Below are 21,409 nucleotides of genomic sequence, written 5' to 3' on the forward strand. Positions count from 1 at the left end.
TCTTTTGGAAAAAGGCCAATGTTTTCTAGATACAAGGAGAAGCGGATGGTGGCTCATCTGCGCTCTCTCGGTTGGAACGTTTCGGATCAGTACTCGCACGAGGACCTGACCGTCGACCGAATGTTTACCACTACATCGGCGATCGTCGACAAGAAAAGAAGTAGGTCGCTGCGGATCGACGCAATGTGCGACCGAAAGGGAAGCCGCGTGGCCTTCGAGTACAACGGACCGTACCACTACTACTGCAAAAAGATTAAGAGGAAACCCACGATCGCTTCGCTCAACAACGACTGGTGTAAGCGCCTGTGGTGTCGCTCAAACGGCGTGCGCGTAATTTGCGTTTCGCCGGCGGCACCCACGGGTCGCGATTACCTCGATTTCAGGTACAAGGTGTCTAGTCTGGCGACTTGTCTTCCGCTCAAAGGCAAGATGAAGTACACGACGGACTCTGCGATTCCTCAACGCCATAGGAGACGTCCCCAAGTACCTGATGCATCTAGGCATGTGGACCGTGTACGTGATCCGGGACGACGACGCCTGTACCACCTGTCTGGTCGTGTACTTGATTGACCCGGGCTACGAATGCTACTGCGAGGGGGCTGGTTTTTGCGTGGTCCGCCAAAGGGAACCTAGCCTGTGTGCCTTTGCCGTCACGAGCTGGTGGCGAGAGAAGCAGCTCGAAAAGGACGTCGTCGCCTACTCAAAAGCCCGAGATAGAGGCGGTGACAGAGTCGTGTCCATGGACGACTACAGTTCGAACGGGGAGTCGGTGCATATGCTCCCGGTTCACATACACGTTCCGAGATACCGTTCCACAAACAGCAGATACTTGGCGTGTAGGATCATCGACGAAGTTGACGACGTGGCCCTTTTTCTCCTACCAGACCAAGATCTCTTATTCGGAACAAAAACAATCAAGGAATGCGTGGCCGACCTCTTTTTTGCGGCGAAACAACGTCGCCGTACACTTAGAGTATAATAAAGACAAATTCACACACGACGACTAGTAAAGTGTTTATTACTCGTCGGTACCGCGGCAGTCCTCTTCCACGTATCTCTCGTAGTCTATGTGCTCGGGATAGGTAACGACAACGTCCTTGGACGCCATTGCAAACCCCTCGTCGAATCGAACGAGTTCTCTGGGATCTTCTCCGACTGAGCGAATCTCGCGAGGCACTCGTTTAACAAAGTCCACAAACGCCCTGTGTTTGTGCGACGCAAAGTAGAGTGTGTACTGTATTTTGAAAGGGAGATATTTTCTGGCGTATCTCACGTGGGACGGTTCGTAGTCCCGCCAACCAAAGTCTCTGTCAAAATCTTCGCTAACTTGTAGGTACTTTCGAAGTGCGATGCTCATGCGCACGCCGTACGGTCGGACATAATACCGGAGTAGGCTGCGCTCCAGGTCCGCGTTCTACTCGCTGACGACGCCACTGTATTCGGATGAGGTGGTGGCTGCTTCGAGACCGAGCATCCGATCGCAAATGAGCCAATTTTCGCAGAACGGTAGCGTCACCAGGACGTGTGCTGCAACGTCTTGCGGAAGCACATTCTCGGGCTTGAGCATCCTGGCAGAGTCCGACGCGTCGAGCGTTGGCAACACCCTCTCCTTCCAGTATTCTACGAGTCCGACGACAAGCTCGTGCGTCGAGGGGACATAGTCTTCGAATACTCCACGAGCTTCCTCGAACGTTCCGCGATACAGGTGTCCGAGTCGTCTTTGTATTATGTCTCGAATTTCACCAGTGGGTGCTCTAAAGTAATTTACAAACACGTCGTCTTCGCCGCACTTTGTAATCTCTTCGGCGAAGCTGGCCAAACGTCCCCTTCGTTCGGTCGAAGTAAAGCAGGGATCCATCAGCAATACTCGTATTGGTTGACGACCACGTCTCTCGTCGGAATCGCCAATTCCTGCATGCGTATCAGGTGAACGGGGTCCTCGCCCAGCTGTCTAATCTCTTCCGGAACCCTCCGATCCAGGTAATCGAGGACTCGATGAGTGACGCGGTTATATACGTCGCGTTGGACCTGAAAGGGCAGGTACTTGAAGGCGTAACGAAGTACGCGAGGCGATACCTGCAATGTATTGGCGATATCGTCCGCGTTCGATAGTCTGTCGCGCAGGAACGCGCCGAGTGCGACTTGGTGCGGTTTTACGCAAATGCTCAGCATCCTGCGAAAGACGCTCTTGTTCCAGCACGTTCCGTAAAATCCGAAGTCAGTCGACTTGTCGCGAACAAACGCCTCTTCCCCCAGCAAACACTCGTGCACGAGCCAATTGTCACACGACGGCAGCGTGACCACAAGGTAGCCGCAGTCGCCAACTGCGTTCTCTACGTTAAATAACGTGGGAAAGTGGGTTTCGGGAAGCACGTGCTTCTTCCACATCTGTATGCACGCATTGAGCACGTCGTATAGCGGAACCAGATAGTCTGGGTCGTCGGGGCTCTCTGTATCGTTAGTGTAAAAATGGCGGAGCCTCTTGGCTACCACGGTCTCGATGTGCTCGGACGGTGTGGGAAAGTCGGCGTTCGTAGCCGCGACCAACCTCTCTAACTGTTCGTTGTCGTATATTTGCCTCGACAGCTCTATTCGGTTTGCCTCAAACAACTTGTCCATATAATCGGCCACTACCACGGCTTCCATCGCGTCTACCCCCATCGTCGTACGAAATGAAGATAAACGAAAATGCGAGAAACGTACTTTATTTTTCCAAGGTCATTCTGTCGACGAAATATTTCGTCGTTTCTAGACTCTGTCGCTTCTCTGGAAAGAAGGCCAGGCACTTCCAAATCAGCATCCGCACGTCTCTGGGAAGGTTGCAGGTGTTCTCGACCAGTCTCGACTGTAGGTCTTGAATTATGGTAACTTCTCTCTTGACCTTGTTGTACATAACGTTGCGGACGAGGTTGCCTGCACACTTGAGCTCGCTCCGCTCAAAAGGAATGCTCGACAGGTACAGAGAGTATAGACCTTTTCTGTGTACTCTCGTCCCCAGCCACCTAATAGGCGTATCCGGTATGGGCGACGAAAAAATAATCCAACGTTTCAACCTGCAAATAATAAAAAAATAAAGGGGAGGCAAAACGAGAAAGTGTGACGGTTACGCTTATATCTTAAATGCCTTCTATTGGCGCGGCAAAGGCAAAACAATGTTTTCGCCCATACTGGAAGTGACGTCAATTCAAGATGGCGGCGCACTTGCAGAAAAGGTCTATAGAAAGATGCCGAGGCTCCAGACGAGCTGCTTTTCCGGACAATAGTCCATCTCTGCGTACTTGTCCGTGCGATGGGCCTCCGGCGATCGACTGTCCTTGTTGCAGGCAGTGAACACCTCCGTCTTCGTCGCTCCGGACACGTCCGATACGTCGCCCAATTGCCAACCACCCACTTGGTATTGGTTTTCGTTGAAAAAGACGCAGTGCAAACTCAGGGCCGTGTGGTATATATACCCCTCGCTTGGCGCACTCGTAGACGCAGTAAAACACTTGCCGAAAGCACTCGCAGCGGTCCCAGTTGAGGTAGGCACCGGCGTCCACTAGCGTCTTGACGGTTATGTAGTTGTACGAGAGAGTCGCGTAAAAGACGACGTCGGCCGATATCCTGCCGTAACCAAAGATCCGTGGCAGGCCTTGTATGTCGGCGAGTCTAAAGGATAAGCTAACCTCCGTCGGCACCCCCGTGACGATGCCCTCGACGTCCCAGGATGCAATCATCTTTGACGCGAAGCCGACGTGAAGAATAGTTCGCACGCCACTCGACGCGTGGACTGCGTCGTAGCGGATGGAGACCGGGTCGTAGTCGATGATCGAGAGAACCTTGTAATCTCGAGGATACAATTTGACAGGGTAAGACATCTTTACGCCGTAGGTCTGCAGGAACTACTGGCGAGTCGACTACTAGTCGGCTTAAAAAGAATGGACGAGAGAGAGAGAGAGAGGGAGAGATGGTGAGGAGGGTTTATTCGATGAACTCAAACATTTCCTCCAATCGGCAACGTTCGTTAGGATTTGCGTTTAGCATACGTCGCAACATGCGGTTAATTTTGACAGATTTCACGGTGGCGTCTAATTTTGCATTGAGTTTTCTCTGAAAGGAGGGGACCCTCGACGACGACGACGACAACGACACATTCGTTGTACACGCGTAATAAAGCCCAATCTTGCAATAGTCGATAAAGTCCTTCTTTTCGTGCAGCATGACTCCGACCGCGAGTTCGTACAGTACGGCGCCTAAACTCCACACCAAGAGAAGTTCAGGGTCGTAGCCTTCCATACTTGATTCCGCGACCAGCGATTCGGGCGACGAGTACTCCGTAGTGCAGGTCCGGTGCCTCGGTTTCTTATTGCCGACGAGATGCACCGAGCCCCAGTCGATCACCTGGACGTTTTGCAGGGTCGCATCGACAATCACGTTGCCCGTCTTGAGGTCTCCGTGGTAGACTCCGGCCGAGGCGGCGGCAGTGTAGACGCAGCGCAGGATTCTGGTAAAGATTCGCATAATGTCGGCCTCGTCGAAAGACATCTTGTTCGGACCGTGGATACATTGAAAGAGGTCTCTAGAACCCGTGTCTTCCATTACCATGTAGCCAATCTCCTCCTTGTTCCAGCGAAAGTAACCGTAGTCCAACAGTCGAGGTACGTCGTCGACTCCCCTCGCACATAGGTGCTCGATGACGTCAATCTCGCACATCTTGTTTGTAAAGAGAAAGTCGTAGCCCCACTCTTTGTCGTAGGATATCGGAACGTTCTTTATGACGACCCTCTTGCCAGTGTTCTTGTTCAGGGCAGAGAAAACTTTTCCGAAAGAGCCGGAACCCTTGGATTCCACGATGTGGTATTTTTAAAACATAACTTCATCGGTCGTCATTCTATAGCCACTATCTGTGATGCCGGCGTCTTTATATAGGGTGGGTGACGAAATATACAAAGAAAAATGTTTCATTATTATTCATACGTCGACGACCAGGGCGAAAAATACGTCATAAAGATAGGGCCGTCCACGAACGTGTTAGTCCTAGATTACGATATCTACCTGACAGTGTTCCCACTCGAGTTGTACGTGCTGGTTATATGCGCCGGTTGCAAGCAGATGCCCGAACTGGTGAACCACAGGGAAAACTGCAACGGCTCGACGTTTGTCTTCAAAGACGCGGCGTTTATGCGAGCCGCCTACCTACCGGATCTCGACAAGCTCTACGTGCTGGAGCAGGTCCTGGACTGCATGCTGTTTTGTGCCGAGAGGCAGGTGTATCACGTTAACCTCTCGCTAGAAATGGTTCATGTCAGCAAGCTCGACCGTCGTAAAGTCTGTCTTTGACTGGCATCGGAGCATTTACCTGCAAAACTACGAGTACGTCATCGAACCGGACGAGTATGACAACGACGCGTCCAGACCGCCCGAACTACGGCACTCGGTGCCCGACTCGCTAGACTACGAAAAGATTGTTTCGTGGCAGTTTGGTCGCCTGACATACGAATACTTGCTCGAGCGCGAGTTTGTCTTTCCACTCGGCGCGGGTGCCTGTAGGGAAATTGCCGCCCTCAACGAACGATGGATAGACGGCGAGTTCTACGAAGAGATATTTAATGCCGAGAACAAATTGAGGCGTGCCATAGACGTTGGTGTGAAATCCCCCGTGATTCGGCTTTTATTGAAACACACGCTGCGCGCATGTCCCGCACAGCGCGCCAATCTGAAAGAAATTCAAAGGTTAACGCTTTCTCGCTTCGACGTCCTTGCTTTCCCGCTCGATTTCTTTTTCCGCTGAACGACTTTTCTACGAAAGGTGTTTAGTATGACTTCCTTGTTATTGAATATGGAATAAAAGTCAGCCGCCATGTGTTGGGCGTCTATCTTATTCTTATTCTTTCGCTTCAAGTGTAATTGGGCTCTTCCGATTGCGATGGCCATGGCATATTCCAGTATAGTCGCCAATGTCACCGCCGCAGTACTGCTAGTCCTCCACGTGTACATTCGATCCAAGAGGATTCCGTGAATGCGCCCACGGGGTATTATGAGCTTGACCCTTTGCCTCCTGGTCACAGATTGCGTCGACTTCTTCGGCATGTCTGTAAAAAACCAATCTGTGCACGGTTTGGATATCTATCGAGTTATATATTCCATCATGAAGAGACGAGATTTTCATTGCTACATCAGGAAATACACCAAGGATAAGTACGATTGTTCGATCGATGTCTAGGCAGCCGACATCGTGAACGACCTTCTGCACGACACGTTGAACGAGGTGTGTGACAAAACAAGTCAATTGGTCCACAGGTCCAATCGCCAGACCATGAACGCGTCAATGATCGTGTCCGCGATACGCCTCCTCTTAAAAAAGGACATATGCGAGGACTTGGAGATTCAAATCCAAAACAGGTTAAAGGAATATATGATTCACGAGAATAGCGAGTAGTAAAAAAAACCCACGCTTTACTGTTACTAGTACGCTTTATCTGGAAACATGTCTACGTCCGCTAGCCGGTTTCGTGCGCTGAGTTGCCTGTTCTTCATCGTCTCTATATTATGGATGATATGCGGCATTGTGATGTGGAACCAGACAAACTACATAGAGACACGCTCAAATAGCTCCGATCCCATTAGCTTACGCATACAGATATACAACAGCCTCGGCTTTATCATAACTATAGCCATCGTCTGTATTAGTACATACGCAAGCTATTACGAATTCAAAGAAGAACGATCGTTTGCCTCTTTGACATTTCTCGCGATCTGCTACCTCGTATACGTACTAATAAACGGAGCACTCAACGTGGTCGTCTTCTACATATTCAGCAGGACCGAGGTACTCTGTCAAACGTACACAGTGAATCGAACACCGGCGTGCATTGACGTCACCTCAATATGGCCCGGTGACAGAGTTCCGTTGTGTGGATACGACGCGGAAGAGTTTTGCGAAGCTCTCCTTCCGTCCTTTACCTACACGCTATCCTGGCTCGTCTCTACGATTCGAAATACTTTGGCTTAAACATGTACGATTCTCCAGAGGACATTTGTGACATGTGCAAACAAAACAACACGAGGTGCCCGGGCCACCCCGCGCTGGTCGACTTGGGATTTCGCTACGTTCTACCCCTGTACGTGGGTAAAATTCAGTCCATGCTGAATACCAAAGACGTAGCATCGCCGGCCGCCGTCGAAGCGTTTCGCATCGCATACCCCGACCAGTACGAGCGCTACACTTCCAGATACCTGGTGGTGAGACCTCCGTGCGCGCGCCTAGAATTTATGAAGGACAAGAACTTGCAGCAGCTGATTCATTCTCAAATCACCTATGAGTCTAGATCTTTAAACGCCATGGTCAACTCTACCTCCCAAAAGAATCACACGTCCAAGCCAAAGACCGTCTACAGGCCTTGCGAGTACTATCCGATCCTAAACAAGCTCATCAGCTCCGTAGAAATCTCGTCCGACAACGTGCCCGTCGTAGCTCCCGAGATAAAGGCAAAGATCGTCACGATGATTCACAACATGGCCATAGGCAAAGTCGTCGGCAGTAGAAGCGCCGGCTGCTCTTCGTCCTTGCCTTCCGGCGGAAGCGGCAGCAACGACGCGGCCTCGTCCGTATCTAACACCATGTATATGAGCGTGTCCACAAACAACAACGCCATGATCCCGTCGGACGACATACGGAGGGACGTCGCCTCCAACCGATACAACGGCTCGGTCACCAACAACATCTTTTCTGGCGGACGCATTCACATGTCTCCATGCTGGACGTCTTGGCGCACAAAAAGGGTCTCTTTAGACAAATGTACGGAGGCACTAGACCCATGTACACGGTGCGAGGAGTCATAGTGTGCGACACCGACATTGACCTGTGGCAAGTCGGCGTGCCCCCCAAGGTGTACAACTACGTGCGGAACAAGGACGTGTTCCTCTGCAGGCACTCGTCAGGAATGCAGCTAATTCAGCCGGTGCCGTACGACGACGACAATCTACTGGTCCTTAGCATCCACCACGAACTCAGCGGCTCCTTTAACCAAGACTACGACGGGGACGAAATGACGCTGTACGTCTCTTCGACCAGCTACAAGCCCTGCGAGCCCGACGCCATCCTAAACTCCTTACCCGTCCTCTTATTTTCCGAAATTAACGGAATGGGCATAATAAAGTGTTCGTACAATACGGTGATGGCGATATTTGTCTTGATTTCGTGGCCAGACGAACGTCTGGACGACGCCTTCGTAGACTATTTGCGCCGTGCTCGCTCAATCTCCACGAGGCCGCCGCGGACCTATCGGCAGCTGTTTGAGCACGTCACGTACGAGTGGATGTTTGGCGCGTCGCCTGTCAAGCCACGATTCCCCTGGACCTTCGAGAAAATCACGGAGGCCTTTGGAAAGTCCCCGTGGACCAAAAAGACGACGAATCGATTCAATGCGTTCGCGGTCAGGATATGTAAGGGGTACGAAGAAGACTACCTACGCCACAGGGGGTGCGTGACGCGTCTCTGCGACGACTTTATGACGCAGTACGGCTTTGATTTGTCTGCGCAGGAAATGAATCGCTGCAGCAAACTCTTTAAGGCCGAGTTTGGAAAAATACCGGAGCACTTTAAAGACACCAAAGACATGGTTTATTACTGGCAGAAGATCACATCTTCGGTGATGAGCGTCTTGGACGAAAGGGACACGCTATCCGTGATGATCAACTCCGGAGCCAAGGCCACGTCAGTTCACTTGCTTCAGGCACTCGGATGCATCGGTCCGTCCATAGTAAATTTCTATTCGCGAAACTACGTACACATGTGCAAAGACGTCGGCGTTTGCGTTTTCGACAACGATGGTGGTGGCGGTAACGGAGACGTGGCGTGCGCGTGGCTCTCCGACTGTCTCTGGGACGGTCTGCGCCCCGTGCAGCAATTCATCATGTCTTGCAACTCGATAGAAAACATGGTGCGCTCCATCGTCTGCACTGGCGAAGGTGGATACTGGCGTCGCTCCGTCCAATTCACTCTCGACGGCCTCTCGGTGCTGGAAACCTACTCTGTGTGCGACGCCGATCACGACGGATTCGTTTACCCGCCCGTGTGCAACGTCGGCGGAGCGGCCAAGTACGTGTCGGGCCAATTCTTCGCACGGTTCGGGATACCCTACTTTGTCAACGGAACCGAGGACGTGTACTCCAAATGCGTCGATTTCGACGCGGGTGTCGTCCTGCGAATCAACGGGACCAGCTTCTTTGTCGACTCGGACGGAGGCCTGGTGCGAGAAACGACCAGCTGCAACTCGCACTATATCGTAAATTCCTTGTTGGCCGTCAATAACCTGCCTTGACAAGGTACGCCTCAATGTCCACCAGTCTACATCTCTCCTCGGGCAACGGGGCCAAGCAGAGCCAAATCAATTCGGCCACGTCCACCGGCGCCGAGTACACAGCCTTGGTGATCTTTGACTCGAGTTTACGAATCGTTTCCTTGGAGGCCCCGACTATTCCACTGGGAAGCAGGTCTTCCTTGGGTCGTTGAAAGAGTATTTTGCGGAAATAAAGTTCGTACAGAAAGACTCCCAGGCTCCATGTCATGAGGAGTTCCGGATTGTAACTCGTCTTGCGGCTGCCGCAATATATTGTCACGGGTGGTGACCAAAGGAACACTAAATAAACAGAAAGAAAGAAATGTTTAATGTGGCGAACTTGTGCCAAAAACTAAAAGGGTACAAAGATAATAACAGAGCGTCGCGGGCGTCGAAGTCGGCGTAGCAGCACAGTCGAACGCTGGGACGAAAAACTGACTGCGGCTCGCCACGCGGAGCCCCTTATGTACATGCGTGGTCTTCTGGAATAATCGGCGAAGAAACTTCGACGCGTGGAACATTCGGGCCTGGAACAAGCAACATGATTCTCGAATTCTCCAGAACACTAAATTAGAGGAATAAACAAAAGACATGTCGCTCCAGGATTCGAACCCTAGCTTTTCGCGTGGGAGGCAGGCGCGATAACCATTAGGCCACGCGCGCGCTGCCTACTTGGCGAGCGCGCGCGGCAATATGGCCACGACCTCCGGTGACGAATACGCCATGGTCGTCCTGACGGCAGCCGGATCCGAAACGCTCGGTTTGTGTATAGCGGGAGCCAGGTAGGCGCCGCCCCAGTCTATGACCGTACACTTCATGTCGGCGTTCACTACGACGTTGTTTGGCTTTATGTCACAGTGAAAGACGTTGCATTTTTGCACGCACGCGTGTAACGTGCGAAACACTTGCTTAAAAACGCTTCTAAAGTTTATCGAGCTCTTGTCGTGATATAGTATCCGGTCTAGGGGCCTACTCACCGAGTCGGCAAATATTATCGCCGCGCCCTTGTCGAACGCTACCTTACTCAGGCACTGGGGTATGCCCTCGCTTATTCCGCATTTTCTCAAGACCGAGAGGATCGTATACTCGGCGTATATCTCGCTCCCCTTGTTCTTACGCACTTTTATCACCACACTCTGGTCCTTGTTGAACACGAGCCTGTATACTTTAGCATACGACCCCTTGCCTAAAAACACGCACTTCATGCCCGATTATTATTTTTGTAGTGTGTAGAAAAAACTCCCTCTTCGCATCAAGTCTCTCCACAAGATAGTGATATCGCGTCAAATGGAGGAGGTTCATAAATACTACGTCGTCGAAGAGTCAGAGACCGATGGCAGCACGGTCGTGGTCTCGGAAGAACTACGAGATCAGGCGACCTCGATTGCTAAGGTCATTCGCGAATCCATCTTACCGCACATAACGGTACCACCACCGGTTTCTTCTCCCGTCTTGATCGAAAACTCCGTCATCTTCCACAAGGACGAGAGCAAAACGGAAGACATTCGGACCATCGGCGCCTTTATCGATTGGCTCAAAGAACATTACATAAAAATGCATTTCAACAAAAGCGAAGACGAAGAAGACGAAGAAGAAGAAGATCCGTCTGAGGAAATAGACGATTGGGATCAACAAGACACCGCAGTCGTCTAGTCATTTAACCCACCCTGCGCCATTTAATTGCACGCATAAAAATCGCACCTCCACCCATCACTACCATGTCCACGCGCTACTTACCCAACGTGCTCGGCATTCACCACCAGATAAAGGTGATCTACAGCATTCAAACGGGTGGCGACGTTCGCAACATCCTAAACTCGGCCTACAATGATAACGTCTACATAGAGCGCAAGCTGACCGACGGACATATAGAAAAAACGTTTCTCGGTGACGTTTTCGTGAGCAAAAACGTTTACTGCGTCTATTCCCTGTACGATGATTAATCTCGAATTCGAGCTGGCGAAACGAGGCTACGACGTCGATACGACCTACAGACTGGGCAAGGGCGGCTTCGGAAAAGTCTACGCCGGCAGACGCATCTCCGACAACCTTCCGGTCGCTACAAAATGCATCGACTCGACCATGGTCTGGCACTGGTCGGAATATCGCGTCCCCATGGAAGTCTCCAACCTCCTCAAGGTCAGACTAATTTCGGGTGCAATTTACATGTACGACTGGTTCAAAATCGACCGCGGTGGACCATACGTCATCGTGACCGAGCGTTCCGAAAACGACGTTACCCTCGCAGAGTACCTCGACTGCTACAGACTTCGCGAACGCGAAGCCATTCTACTTTTCATCAAGATAGTCAGAATCGTTTACGACTGCTGGCTACTCTTTGGCCTGCTCCACTGCGACGTCAAAGAAGAAAACGTGCTCGTCGACATCGACACCGGAGACATCAAGCTCATCGACTTTGATTTTGTTCTCCGCGACTCGGACAAACCGAGAACCTCCTTTTGCGGAACTCTCGAATATGCGCCGCCCGAATGGTTCCTAGAGCACGAGTATCTTCCCGAAGCCTCGGCTGTCTGGACTCTGGGTCTCTTATTCTTTAGACTCCTCTTTCACGAGTATCCCTTTCGCAGCTTCCAACAGATACGAGACTTTAGCGATCTAAACTACAACCCGATCTTTATTCGCTATAAGCACACCTTTTCGCTAAACACTATTCGGCTCCTGACTAGACTACTGCGGGTCAAGGGCAAGTCACGCATGAGGCTAGTCACCCTCTATAACGAACTTCGTCTCTTGACAAAGTAATCACCACAGGTAGACAAAGAGGTCCGGTATATGTACAATTCTTTATTTACACCTCATAATCTAAACTGTCTAGATATTCTTGTATTTCGTCATAAAGAGACATGGTCTTGCTCCGCTGCTCCTGCAAGGATGGAATCTTGTGACCTGTAAATCAAGGAATATATACAAATTAAAGACCAGTCTCTTTCCTCGTTCTAGACGGTCTTACTCGCCGAGGCGGTCTAGGACGTTCTTTTAATAGCATCCCGATTTTTACGAGACGCGTCGGATCTTCCATCCCATCAGATACACTCTGCTAGAAAAAAAAAAGGTACAACAAGGAGTTATATATGTACACTCACTTTTTGGGGGAAGGATGACCTCCTCGTCGAGCTCTTCAGTCTCCGTCACAACTTTCGCCACCACCTTATTCACCAGGTCCACAAGCAGGCGTTTGACCTCCTCCTCTTCTTCGTCTCCTTCGTGTTGGCAATTGTATTCACACATGGCCTGATGCAGAGCAGTTTCAAAGAAATCTTCTACTTTGTCGCTTTTAGAGTCTTTTTTGTAGACCGAATCAATCAGGTCGGCTACCATTGCCACGTCCTCGTCTGTCATATCTTCACCCGTAACGCTCGAAGGAGTGACTGGAACGTCGTCGTTTAGGGTGATGGCCACTAGTTGTTGTAAAGTGGTAACAGACTCGTATTCCCTTTCCAGCTGCTCCTCCGAGGGAAAGGACGGGGTAGAGCACGATTCCGCTTCCGACAATTTTGACAGAGCTTGAAATGCGCTCTGCATCGGTGAAAAATACGTATTCTTTTTAAGCGGTGCTGTCAGCAATTGACGTAATAACGAATTAGAGTCTTCGCTCGCCTCAGACCATGTCGAGGAGGAGTCATCTCCAAAAACTGCCTTAGAAAGGTGATGAGCCATCGGTGGACTAAATGCCGATTGAAGCGATGGTGGACAAAATCCAGAGTGAAGCGATGATGAATAAATATCTGTCGACATCGTCTGCCGATGGTCATTCGATAATACAGAATGAGTGGTGGGTACCGCCGCCGCCGCCACCGGTACTTGTTCCCGATGCCACGTAAATGGGACGTGCACTTCATCGCACTGCCGCAGCGCCGACATTGACGAGGGTAGAAATCGCACAGACTGTGGTGCCACTAGCGCATCTTGACCATGCACCCACGTCGCTGGTAGTGGTAATGTTGGAAGCACGGTCTGTGCCTCCGCCACTGGCACTGTCGGAAAGACATCCTGTGGTGTCGGCACTGGCACTGTTGGAGAGAGAGTCTGTGCCTGCGCCACTGGCACTGTCGGAAAGACATTCTGTGCTTTCGGCAGTGGCACTGTTGAAGAGAAAGTCTGTGCCTCCGCCACTGGCACTATTGGAAAGAGAGTCTCTACCTCCGCCATTGGCACTGTCGGAAAGAGGGTCTGTGCTGTCGGCACTGGCACTGTTGGAGAGAGAGTCTCTGCCTCCGCCACTGGCACTGTCGGAAAGAGAGTCTGTGCTGTCGGCACTGGCACTGTTGGAGAGAGTCTGTGCCTGCGCCACTGGCACTGTCGGAAAGACATCCTGTGGTGTCGGCACTGGCACTGTTGGAAAGAGAGTCTGTGCCTCCGCCAGTGGCACTGTCGGAAAGAGAGTCTGTGCTGTCGGCACCTGCACTGTCGGAAAGAGAGTCTGTGCCTCCGCCACTGGCACTGTTGGAAAGAGAGTCTGTGCCTCCGCCACTGGCACTGTTGGAAAGAGAGTCTCTGCCTCCGCCACTGGCACTGTTGGAAAGAGAGTCTCTGCCTCCGCCACTGGCAATGTTGTATGCACAGTGTGTGGCATCAACATTGGCACTGATGGGAGCACAGCCTCTGGCGCCGACACTGGCACTCTTGGGAAGACAGTCTCTGGCGCCGACAGTGATGGAAGCACAGTCTCTGGCACCAGCACTGATGGAAGCACAGTCTCTGACACCGGCACTGATGAAAGCACAGTCTCTGGCACCGGCACTGATGAAAGCACAGTCTCTGGCACCGGCACCGGCGATCCTGTATGTAGAGTCTGTGGCACCAGCAGTGATGAAAGCACAGTCTCTGGCACCGGCACCGGCGATCCTGTATGTAGAGTCTGTGGCACCAGCAGTGATGGAAGCACAGTCTCCGGCACTGGCACCGGCAATCTTGTGTGTAGAGTCTGTGGCACCAACAGTGATGGAAGCAGAGCCTCTGGAACTGGCACCGGCGATGTTGTATCTACAGTCTGTGGTACCGGCACTGGTGGAAGTAGAGTCTCTGGCACCGGCGCCGGCGATCTTGGATACAGTCTCTGGCGACGGCGGCAGTAGGAGCTGCGACGGCGACGTCCTGAACTGTGATGGAGAAAATGAGAGCTCGAGCTGCGGACTTGATGGTGATGAAGATGGATGTGGCAGCTCGGACTCGGGCTCTTGCAGGAGCGGTTCGGCGTTGGGCGATGCCTTCGGCACGATCGGAAGTTCGGGCGAAAGGGATAATACTTCCGAGTTGCTCGTGGAAGGAGATGCCGCTGGTCCGGTGAAGGACGAACACTCCGAGAGCTTCGGACTCTCTGGTAGTGGCGTTAACGGCGGCAGGATCGGAGACTTGGGTGAGGGGGTGAATGATTCCGCGTTAACCGCGGAAGACGATACCACCGGTCCGGTGAAAGACGAGCACTCCGACTCTGACAGCCAGGGACTTTCTGGTATTGGCGTTGACGGCTCGTCCGACCAGAACGGACTTTTACTTTTTTGGGCTTCGACCATTTCGTCATCCGTTGAATCGGATAGAATTTGTCTCCGACGTTTCACAATGGGCCTAATTAGAGAATCCGGAGATGATGTCGATGAAGATCTGTTCTGGTCGTCATCCGAGTCGATATCAATAATTTCGTTTTCAGAATAGTATACAGGTTTTTTTGGAATCGGTCCGCTGTCAGAATCGGAGTCTAGACAATTCCGTTTCCTGAAAGAAGAGGTGTACCGCACGATTTCTTCTTCCTCGCTGTCCGACGAATCAATTTTGGATTTTGGCACTCCTGCGTTCTTCAATACCATCTCGGTTGCAATATCCAATTCGTCATCGTCCGAATAAGAGTCTTTGTTGCCAGATTGGACGCTTTCGGATTTTTTCGCGGAGCCCGGGCTACTAATCGAGTCGTCCTCGATCCCTTCAAACACCTCCTGGCTAGACAACGTGGCAAATACCAATCGCTGTTCGTCGCCGGTAGGCGTCGACTCAGCAACAGGTTGCTGGAAGCCAATCGTTGTCCGAACCGTGTCCATGATAGAAGCGTTTTTGAAAAACCTGCTCGGCATCATGGTATTGGCCACGTTCATCGACGTGGCCAGGAGGGTCGGACATTGCTTCGACCATAGGTCGAGCAATTCCTCGGTCAGCACCTCGTCCTCCCTCGTACTGAAATAAATGAAGAGACCGAGGACGAATGGCCACAGAGTGGTCGCATCGAAATATTTCTTCACAAATGCTTCGACGGTCGCCTCGTCTTCGAAATTGCACAGGTGCATAACGAAGACGCGGCGACTAGACTTTTGAGAAATTTTGGTCACTACTTTGGTATATTCGGTCACGCAGGAGAAACCGAGAAAGGTTTTCAAAGCCTTAATGTTTTTCGGAGTTTTAAGAGTATCATAATTATCCAGGCGGCCGTAATTCAGGTCCTCCTGCGACGCCATGTTATGACGTATTAGTACGGATGAACATGTGGCGGCAGCGTTACAATTGAATGGTCGCAGGAGGTCCGATATTAAATTATAAAAGGCCGCCAGGATAGATTCGTTTTTAGACTCGACAACGAGGCGACAATCCCACACCCGCCGTTTTTCAATAATAACATACAATACATAAAAAAATAAAGATGTCATCAATTCCGATGTCTCCCGAGCGACAGACTCGTACTCCGTGGAATAAAAAAGTCCTCTAGAGAATTCTGCAACATCAAAGTCCCCAATTGATAGGCCGACCCCGGAGATGTAAACCCATGGATCGGTCAAAATGCTCGGATACTCTATGAGTTGCGCCAATTTAGATTTTTTTCTATCCGTCATTTTCCGACTTTCAATATTTGCAATTACATTCACGCATTGATTAAATTCCGACGAATAAAAAAACACAGATTTATACACCAATGTTTTAATGGATTCGCAAATGTAATTTACCATGAGGGCCCTATGCTTTTCAATATTAATACTTAAGCCAATAAACTCGGCGAGTTCTCGGCGCATCGTCAACGACGTTAGCGCTGGTAAGATGAAATATTGCAGGAGAATTACCTTATTAGTTTTATCTCTGCTATCGTGACTGAACGTGTAGCTATAAGGATAAAATACTTTACCCTTGTAGCCGTTAAACATATTTAAAACAACGTGGGCGCGATTGCATTCATACCCTTGATAGTGAGTGAGCAAAAGAGGTTGCACCACGTGTTTAGGTTTTTCACGTGCGCCACGATAAAATACCCCATTTTCGCTGGAGTCTCCGTCCACCGGCAGCCAAACGGAATAGGGGGCCGACGCTACAGAATCCTCGAGAAACTTTAACAATTCCTTCGTTACATGTCTCTCGCTCATCATGCGGGCCACCTCTTCGTTAAGGTAATCGATGAATAAATGCCTTAAAGAATCAACGGGAGAATTGTCCAGATTAGCTATGGACCACATGGCGAAATGAATTAATAAAATGATAAGAGGAGATGGTTTCACCGGTACCGTTAGGAGGTCGTAGTCTTGCGGCATCTCCTTCCACGTCCTCGGAACGACGCCGGGAATGAATTTCACTTTGTCCTTGGTCATTTTCTTTCGCTTCAAACTTTCAAATACTTTCATACTGGTCGAGGCTGGTATGGTCGAATGATTGAAGGTTGCTTTCACCGGCGTCTTCAGATGATGGCCCGGAGCTTCTAGTCGTGCCGTCGGCATTGGAAATCGCCTGGACTCCATGTCTGCCAGTAGTAGTAGTCCTGTCGTTGCTGCGAGGGAGAGGGTAGGCTAGTAGTCGGTGGTAGTGTGTCGCCCGTTTTATACCTCACTAAGACCCCCCTCTCACAGCCCATGTGACTCTCTGGCGGCGAGCTATTAGTAGCATTGACGTCAAAAACCACTCGAATAACAACCAACCTTGCATATTTCCATATCTAGTTACCGCTCGACATCTGACCTTGGCGATGAGACTCGCGTGAATGTAAGATCAGTTCCACGAACACTCGACAGTTATCAGTGACCAGACTTTGAAGATAAATTAATTTTCTAGAAAACATTTTGAGACGAAACTTACAGTGTCTGTCCTGTGCTGGCTTGCTGATACGACTACCACGAAAATGTTCTCATTTATATAATCCCTTCTATGAGTCACTTTGTTTAAGCTTAAATTGAAACTACTTCATATTCATTGTCTTGTCAACTTTTTAACTTTCCCTGGTCATTACCACCACCCTTAGTAACACTATGGTTCAACACTCTTCATTCTAAAAGTCAAAAATATTAAAGGGGTGTTTTTGTTTCTACCTAAATTTTTGTCTTCAAAGTTAGCGTCCCCACGCAACACGAAGGTTAAAACACTCTTAGTCACAAAATATTAAAGGGGTGTTTTTGTTTCTACCTAAATTTTTGTCTTCAAAGTTAGCGTCCCCACGCAACACGAAGGTTAAAACACTCTTGGTCATAAAATATTAAAGGGGTGTTTTGTTTCTACCTAAATTTTTGTCTTCGAAGTTACCGTCCCCACGCAACACGAAGGTTCAACACTCTTAGTCACAAAGGGCAAGATGCCTTAGACTTTCCACGTTCCTCTCCCCCCCCCCCACCCCCCATACAACTATCAGCCTGTAGCAACAGCGCTCTTAGTCAGAAAGGGCAAGATACCTTAAACTGTCCACGTTCCTCCTTACCCTCACCCACACCCCCACACCCCCCCCCCTCCCCCTCCCCCCCTCTCCCCCACCCATACAACTATCAGCCTGTAGCAAACAGCGCTCTTAGTCAGAAAGGGCAAGATACCTCAGACTGTCCACGCCCCCCCCCCTCCCCTCCCCCCTCCCCCCATACAGCTATCAGCCTGTAGCAACAGCGCTCTTAGTAACAAAGGTCAAAATCCATACAAGATTGTTGCTTTGCTCCTCCCCCTCCACTTAAAATTGTTATCATCTAAAGCCGAAATATGCGTATATCTTTTGTGTACTTACTGACGTCAGCTATATGGATTGCAACGCCCCCTTTAGTGTATATATATATATATATATATTGCGAGTAGTGTTACACATCACGACACGACGACTAGTACTAGTACCGACGAAGATGCAGGACGTAATTGCAAGGTTCCGAACTTTCGAGGGTTGCCAAATGCGATACCCGACACCTAGGTGTATGGCATTTGCCGGCTTCCGTCGCCTCCTCGGGGTAAATTTCTGCCAAGATTGCAACCTCGTTGTGACAGACGAATACCTGAGACTCTCAAACTCCAACGCCTCGGCATTGGGAATGTGGGTGCATCCACATAAACTCCACGCCGCCGCATCTCCAGACTGCAAATTTATCAAGACATATCGGGACCCACGGCTGTTTGTGGATTTCGACCCAGTAGTCTACGAGTCACCAGTTCACCCCACCATGTGCAACGTTATGGACAGAATGACGTCATTTGGAAGGCATTCCAAGTACTACAAAGAGTTTGCAAACGCCGGATTCTTTATGAGAGAATGCGAGACAGCCGAAGGAGACGTCACCTGCTTTTATTGCTGAATGCAGGCGTGGATGGGAAACTTCAACGAAGAAGAAGACCCCTGGGTGCTTCACGCTCGGCACTCGCCGCACTGCTTCGTCCTCCGAATGCTCAAGAGCGAGGATTTCATCCGAAAGACTGTGACGGACTATAGATTAAGTGAACGATTCTGGGCACTGGCGCTCCCCGAGGTGAAGAGTCTCTTGATGGAGCGAACGACTCGTTCCAAGACACTGGACTATCTCAGAATGTATTGTGACCTGTCGCGGCCGGACAACGTGAGGGACTTTGTGGCTGCAATTTCGGACAAGGGATACTACGACTTCCGAGTGCCCGCCAGACTATTGAATCCTGTGGTGATCGCTCCGCCGTGCGTCCCTCTGGTTGACGGAAGAGAAGACGTCGACGCTCCCGACGAATAATAACAATAAATCGCAATCAAACAAAATATGGTCCAAGTTTCTTTTCCAATCTGGTCCAGACTAGAAGTGGTCTGTCGACCCTTTTAAAGAGTTCTTCGATAGAGTGGGGATGCGAGAGAACGAAATGTAGAAATTTACGTTCTTCTGGATCGGCGTACACGTAGGGGTTGGTGCGAAGGGACTCGAGTTTGTTTTTTACGCGGAGTAACCAAGCGACGCCTATATCTTCTCGCCAGCCATCGTGTAGCGTCTTTAACTTTATGATTAGGGAACGAAAGTCAAAGTGGCCGTGCACGGCAACGAAGCGATTAAAGTTGCGAACAGTTGCCTCGTAGTCTGACGAATTGAGGAGATAGTCCCACAAGCGCTGCGCCATCGGCACGGTTCGCACAACTTTTTCGTAAAACGCAGACTTTGCGTACTGTTTCTCGACGTTCAGCATGTAATGGAGGTCGCGGAGCCAGTCTCTGTCGTCGTCGCAGCGTGTCTGTGAACGTCTGGCGGCGGTCTCGTACTCCTCGACCTCGTAGACGCTGGATGCGCCACCGTCGTGTCGCATAATGGCCTCGAGTGGCGAGAGCCTCGTTGCTTCCACAATCAGGACTCGAACGCGATGCGACATGGGCGTTTTCGTAATCAGGGTCTCGATATGACAGGCGTTGTCGCGCAAAATGCACAGGGCCGTGTAAACGCGCATCGTAAAGTTTACCCACTGCGTTCCCTCGTTGCGGAAGTATCTTAGCGCCTCGGGTAGCACGCGGGTCCAGTCGGTCGTGACCAAAGACGCGTAGCGAACAAAGTCTTGTAGACTCCTCTTATCGCCGCGAAGCCAGAACCACACTCTGACTAGGGCTGGGTTCGTCTTTTCGTAGAGGAGATGCGAATAAAGGTAACCCAGCACCCGCTCGCTACCGTGTACATTTTCGGGACGCATCATGCGAAACACTTCCATCGAGGGACTAGTCCCGGTCGGCGGATCATTGTCCTTGAGAAACTCGTACACGTCGATGGGCACGTCCCCGCTCGAAAACTCCTTTCCCGTGGTGGAATAGACGAGTTTCCCGTAAAGTCTAAACACGACGTCCGCGTCGTAGTCGTGCTTCCTCAGGAGCTCGGCTGCCACCAGTTCTCGCCACAAGTGCTTGCCCACCCAGGTGTTTGCGGCGCGCGCAATCGCACGCAGCACAACCTCGGAGGCCTCGTTCCCGGCCGATACTCTGCCTTCGCGCCTCTCCAGAAAACCAAACACGTCCGCGTGCTTGTCCAAGAGCCGCTCGGCTATCGCGGTAGTCTTTTCGATCACGGTGGTCCACAGATCCATGTCGTGAAACACCGACCCGTAATCCAAATTGTCTTTTGAAGAAGAATTTTCTCTAAATACGGAGCTCATTGCGTCTTCTTCCGTTTCGGCGTCGCACACGAGCTCAAACAGTTTCACCGCCGCGTCTCCGTGTGCGAGTTTGGCCGCGAGGCTCGGATGGACGCGCTCGCTCCAGTCTGTTCCCGGGATCCGTTCGCGAGGCATCCGCCTGACTCTCCTGATCAGGCCGGCCCAATCCAGCCTGTAGTTTTCAAACGTGGACACCGCCTCACGGTATCGCTCGAACAGCCCTAACAACCTACGCTCGTCCTTCCGCAACTCGTTTATAAATTCGATCACGGTAGGGTTCAGTTCGCAAACCACGCCCTCGGCCAGCACGGTGGCCATGAGTTTAACGTCGATCCAATCGTTTCGGTAATTGAAGGCCCGAGAATGAGAGGTCATCATGGTGTCGTACTCTTCTTTCGAATAATACTCGCGCATCCGCCGAAAAAACCACTCGCAGACGGTGGACCGCTTCGCGAATGTCTTGGCCGCTTCCACGACCCTGACGAGAAAGTACTCGTCCAGGTCGGGGTGATCGTCCACGTAATTCAAGAGCGGAACGTTGGACCGAGCGTCCTTCAGGGTCTTCTCCATTATTTCGCACACCAGGGCGGCCAGCTCGTGGTTGCCCGCCGCCAACAGAGCGTACTTGCGAAGAATCTCAACGTCTCTCTGAAGTGGCGGCGGGGGGAAGCGCCCAAAGAACACGTTTAGAGCCGTCTGTGTCTTTTCAATCGTGCGAACGCAAGCGACGTGCGCGAGAAGAAACCTCATACTGTCGACCGCGTCTCTGACAT

The 21,409-nt window shown here is 51.0% G+C and overlaps 3 protein-coding genes across 3 annotated transcripts; 1 reads left to right on the forward strand and 2 right to left on the reverse strand.

Annotated features, from left to right (window-relative positions):
* Positions 1 to 3,960: 3,960 nt before the first annotated feature.
* On the reverse strand, positions 3,961 to 4,692 carry LOC120847245 (CBL-interacting protein kinase 21-like). The gene has a single exon (XM_040219048.1). The coding sequence runs from the start codon at positions 4,690 to 4,692 to the stop codon at positions 3,961 to 3,963; it is 732 nt and encodes a 243-aa protein (XP_040074982.1).
* A 6,563-nt stretch (positions 4,693 to 11,255) lies between these two features.
* On the forward strand, positions 11,256 to 12,083 carry LOC115332661 (serine/threonine-protein kinase pim-1-like). Its single transcript, XM_029995070.2, has one exon. The coding sequence runs from the start codon at positions 11,256 to 11,258 to the stop codon at positions 12,081 to 12,083; it is 828 nt and encodes a 275-aa protein (XP_029850930.2).
* A 22-nt stretch (positions 12,084 to 12,105) lies between these two features.
* LOC121833877 (sialidase-like) lies at positions 12,106 to 14,308 on the reverse strand. Its single transcript, XM_042287581.1, has 2 exons — positions 12,425 to 14,308; positions 12,106 to 12,227 (listed from the first exon to the last, which is right to left on the reverse strand). The coding sequence occupies exons 1-2, from the start codon at positions 13,650 to 13,652 to the stop codon at positions 12,130 to 12,132; spliced, it is 1,326 nt and encodes a 441-aa protein (XP_042143515.1). The 5' UTR covers positions 13,653 to 14,308; the 3' UTR covers positions 12,106 to 12,129.
* Positions 14,309 to 21,409: the final 7,101 nt, after the last annotated feature.

The sequence above is a fragment of the Ixodes scapularis genome, unplaced genomic scaffold, assembly GCF_016920785.2.
Source record: "Ixodes scapularis isolate PalLabHiFi unplaced genomic scaffold, ASM1692078v2 ptg000005l_1___fragment_1__unscaffolded, whole genome shotgun sequence".
Classification (NCBI taxonomy): Eukaryota; Metazoa; Arthropoda; class Arachnida; order Ixodida; family Ixodidae; genus Ixodes; species Ixodes scapularis.

What these genes read in the sequence shown, in the direction of transcription:
- LOC121833877 (XM_042287581.1), bottom strand. Translation starts at nt 13,652, where the DNA reads ATGTCTTTCCGACAGTGCCAGTGGCGCAGGCACAGACTCTCTCCAACA. An exon ending in GGTCATCCTTCCCCCAAAAA is followed by an intron (nt 12,228 to 12,424) that starts GTGAGTGTACAT and finishes CTTGATTTACAG; the next exon opens with GTCACAAGATTCCATCCTTG.
- LOC115332661 (XM_029995070.2), top strand. Translation starts at nt 11,256, where the DNA reads ATGATTAATCTCGAATTCGAGCTGGCGAAACGAGGCTACGACGTCGAT.
- LOC120847245 (XM_040219048.1), bottom strand. Translation starts at nt 4,692, where the DNA reads ATGTGCGAGATTGACGTCATCGAGCACCTATGTGCGAGGGGAGTCGAC.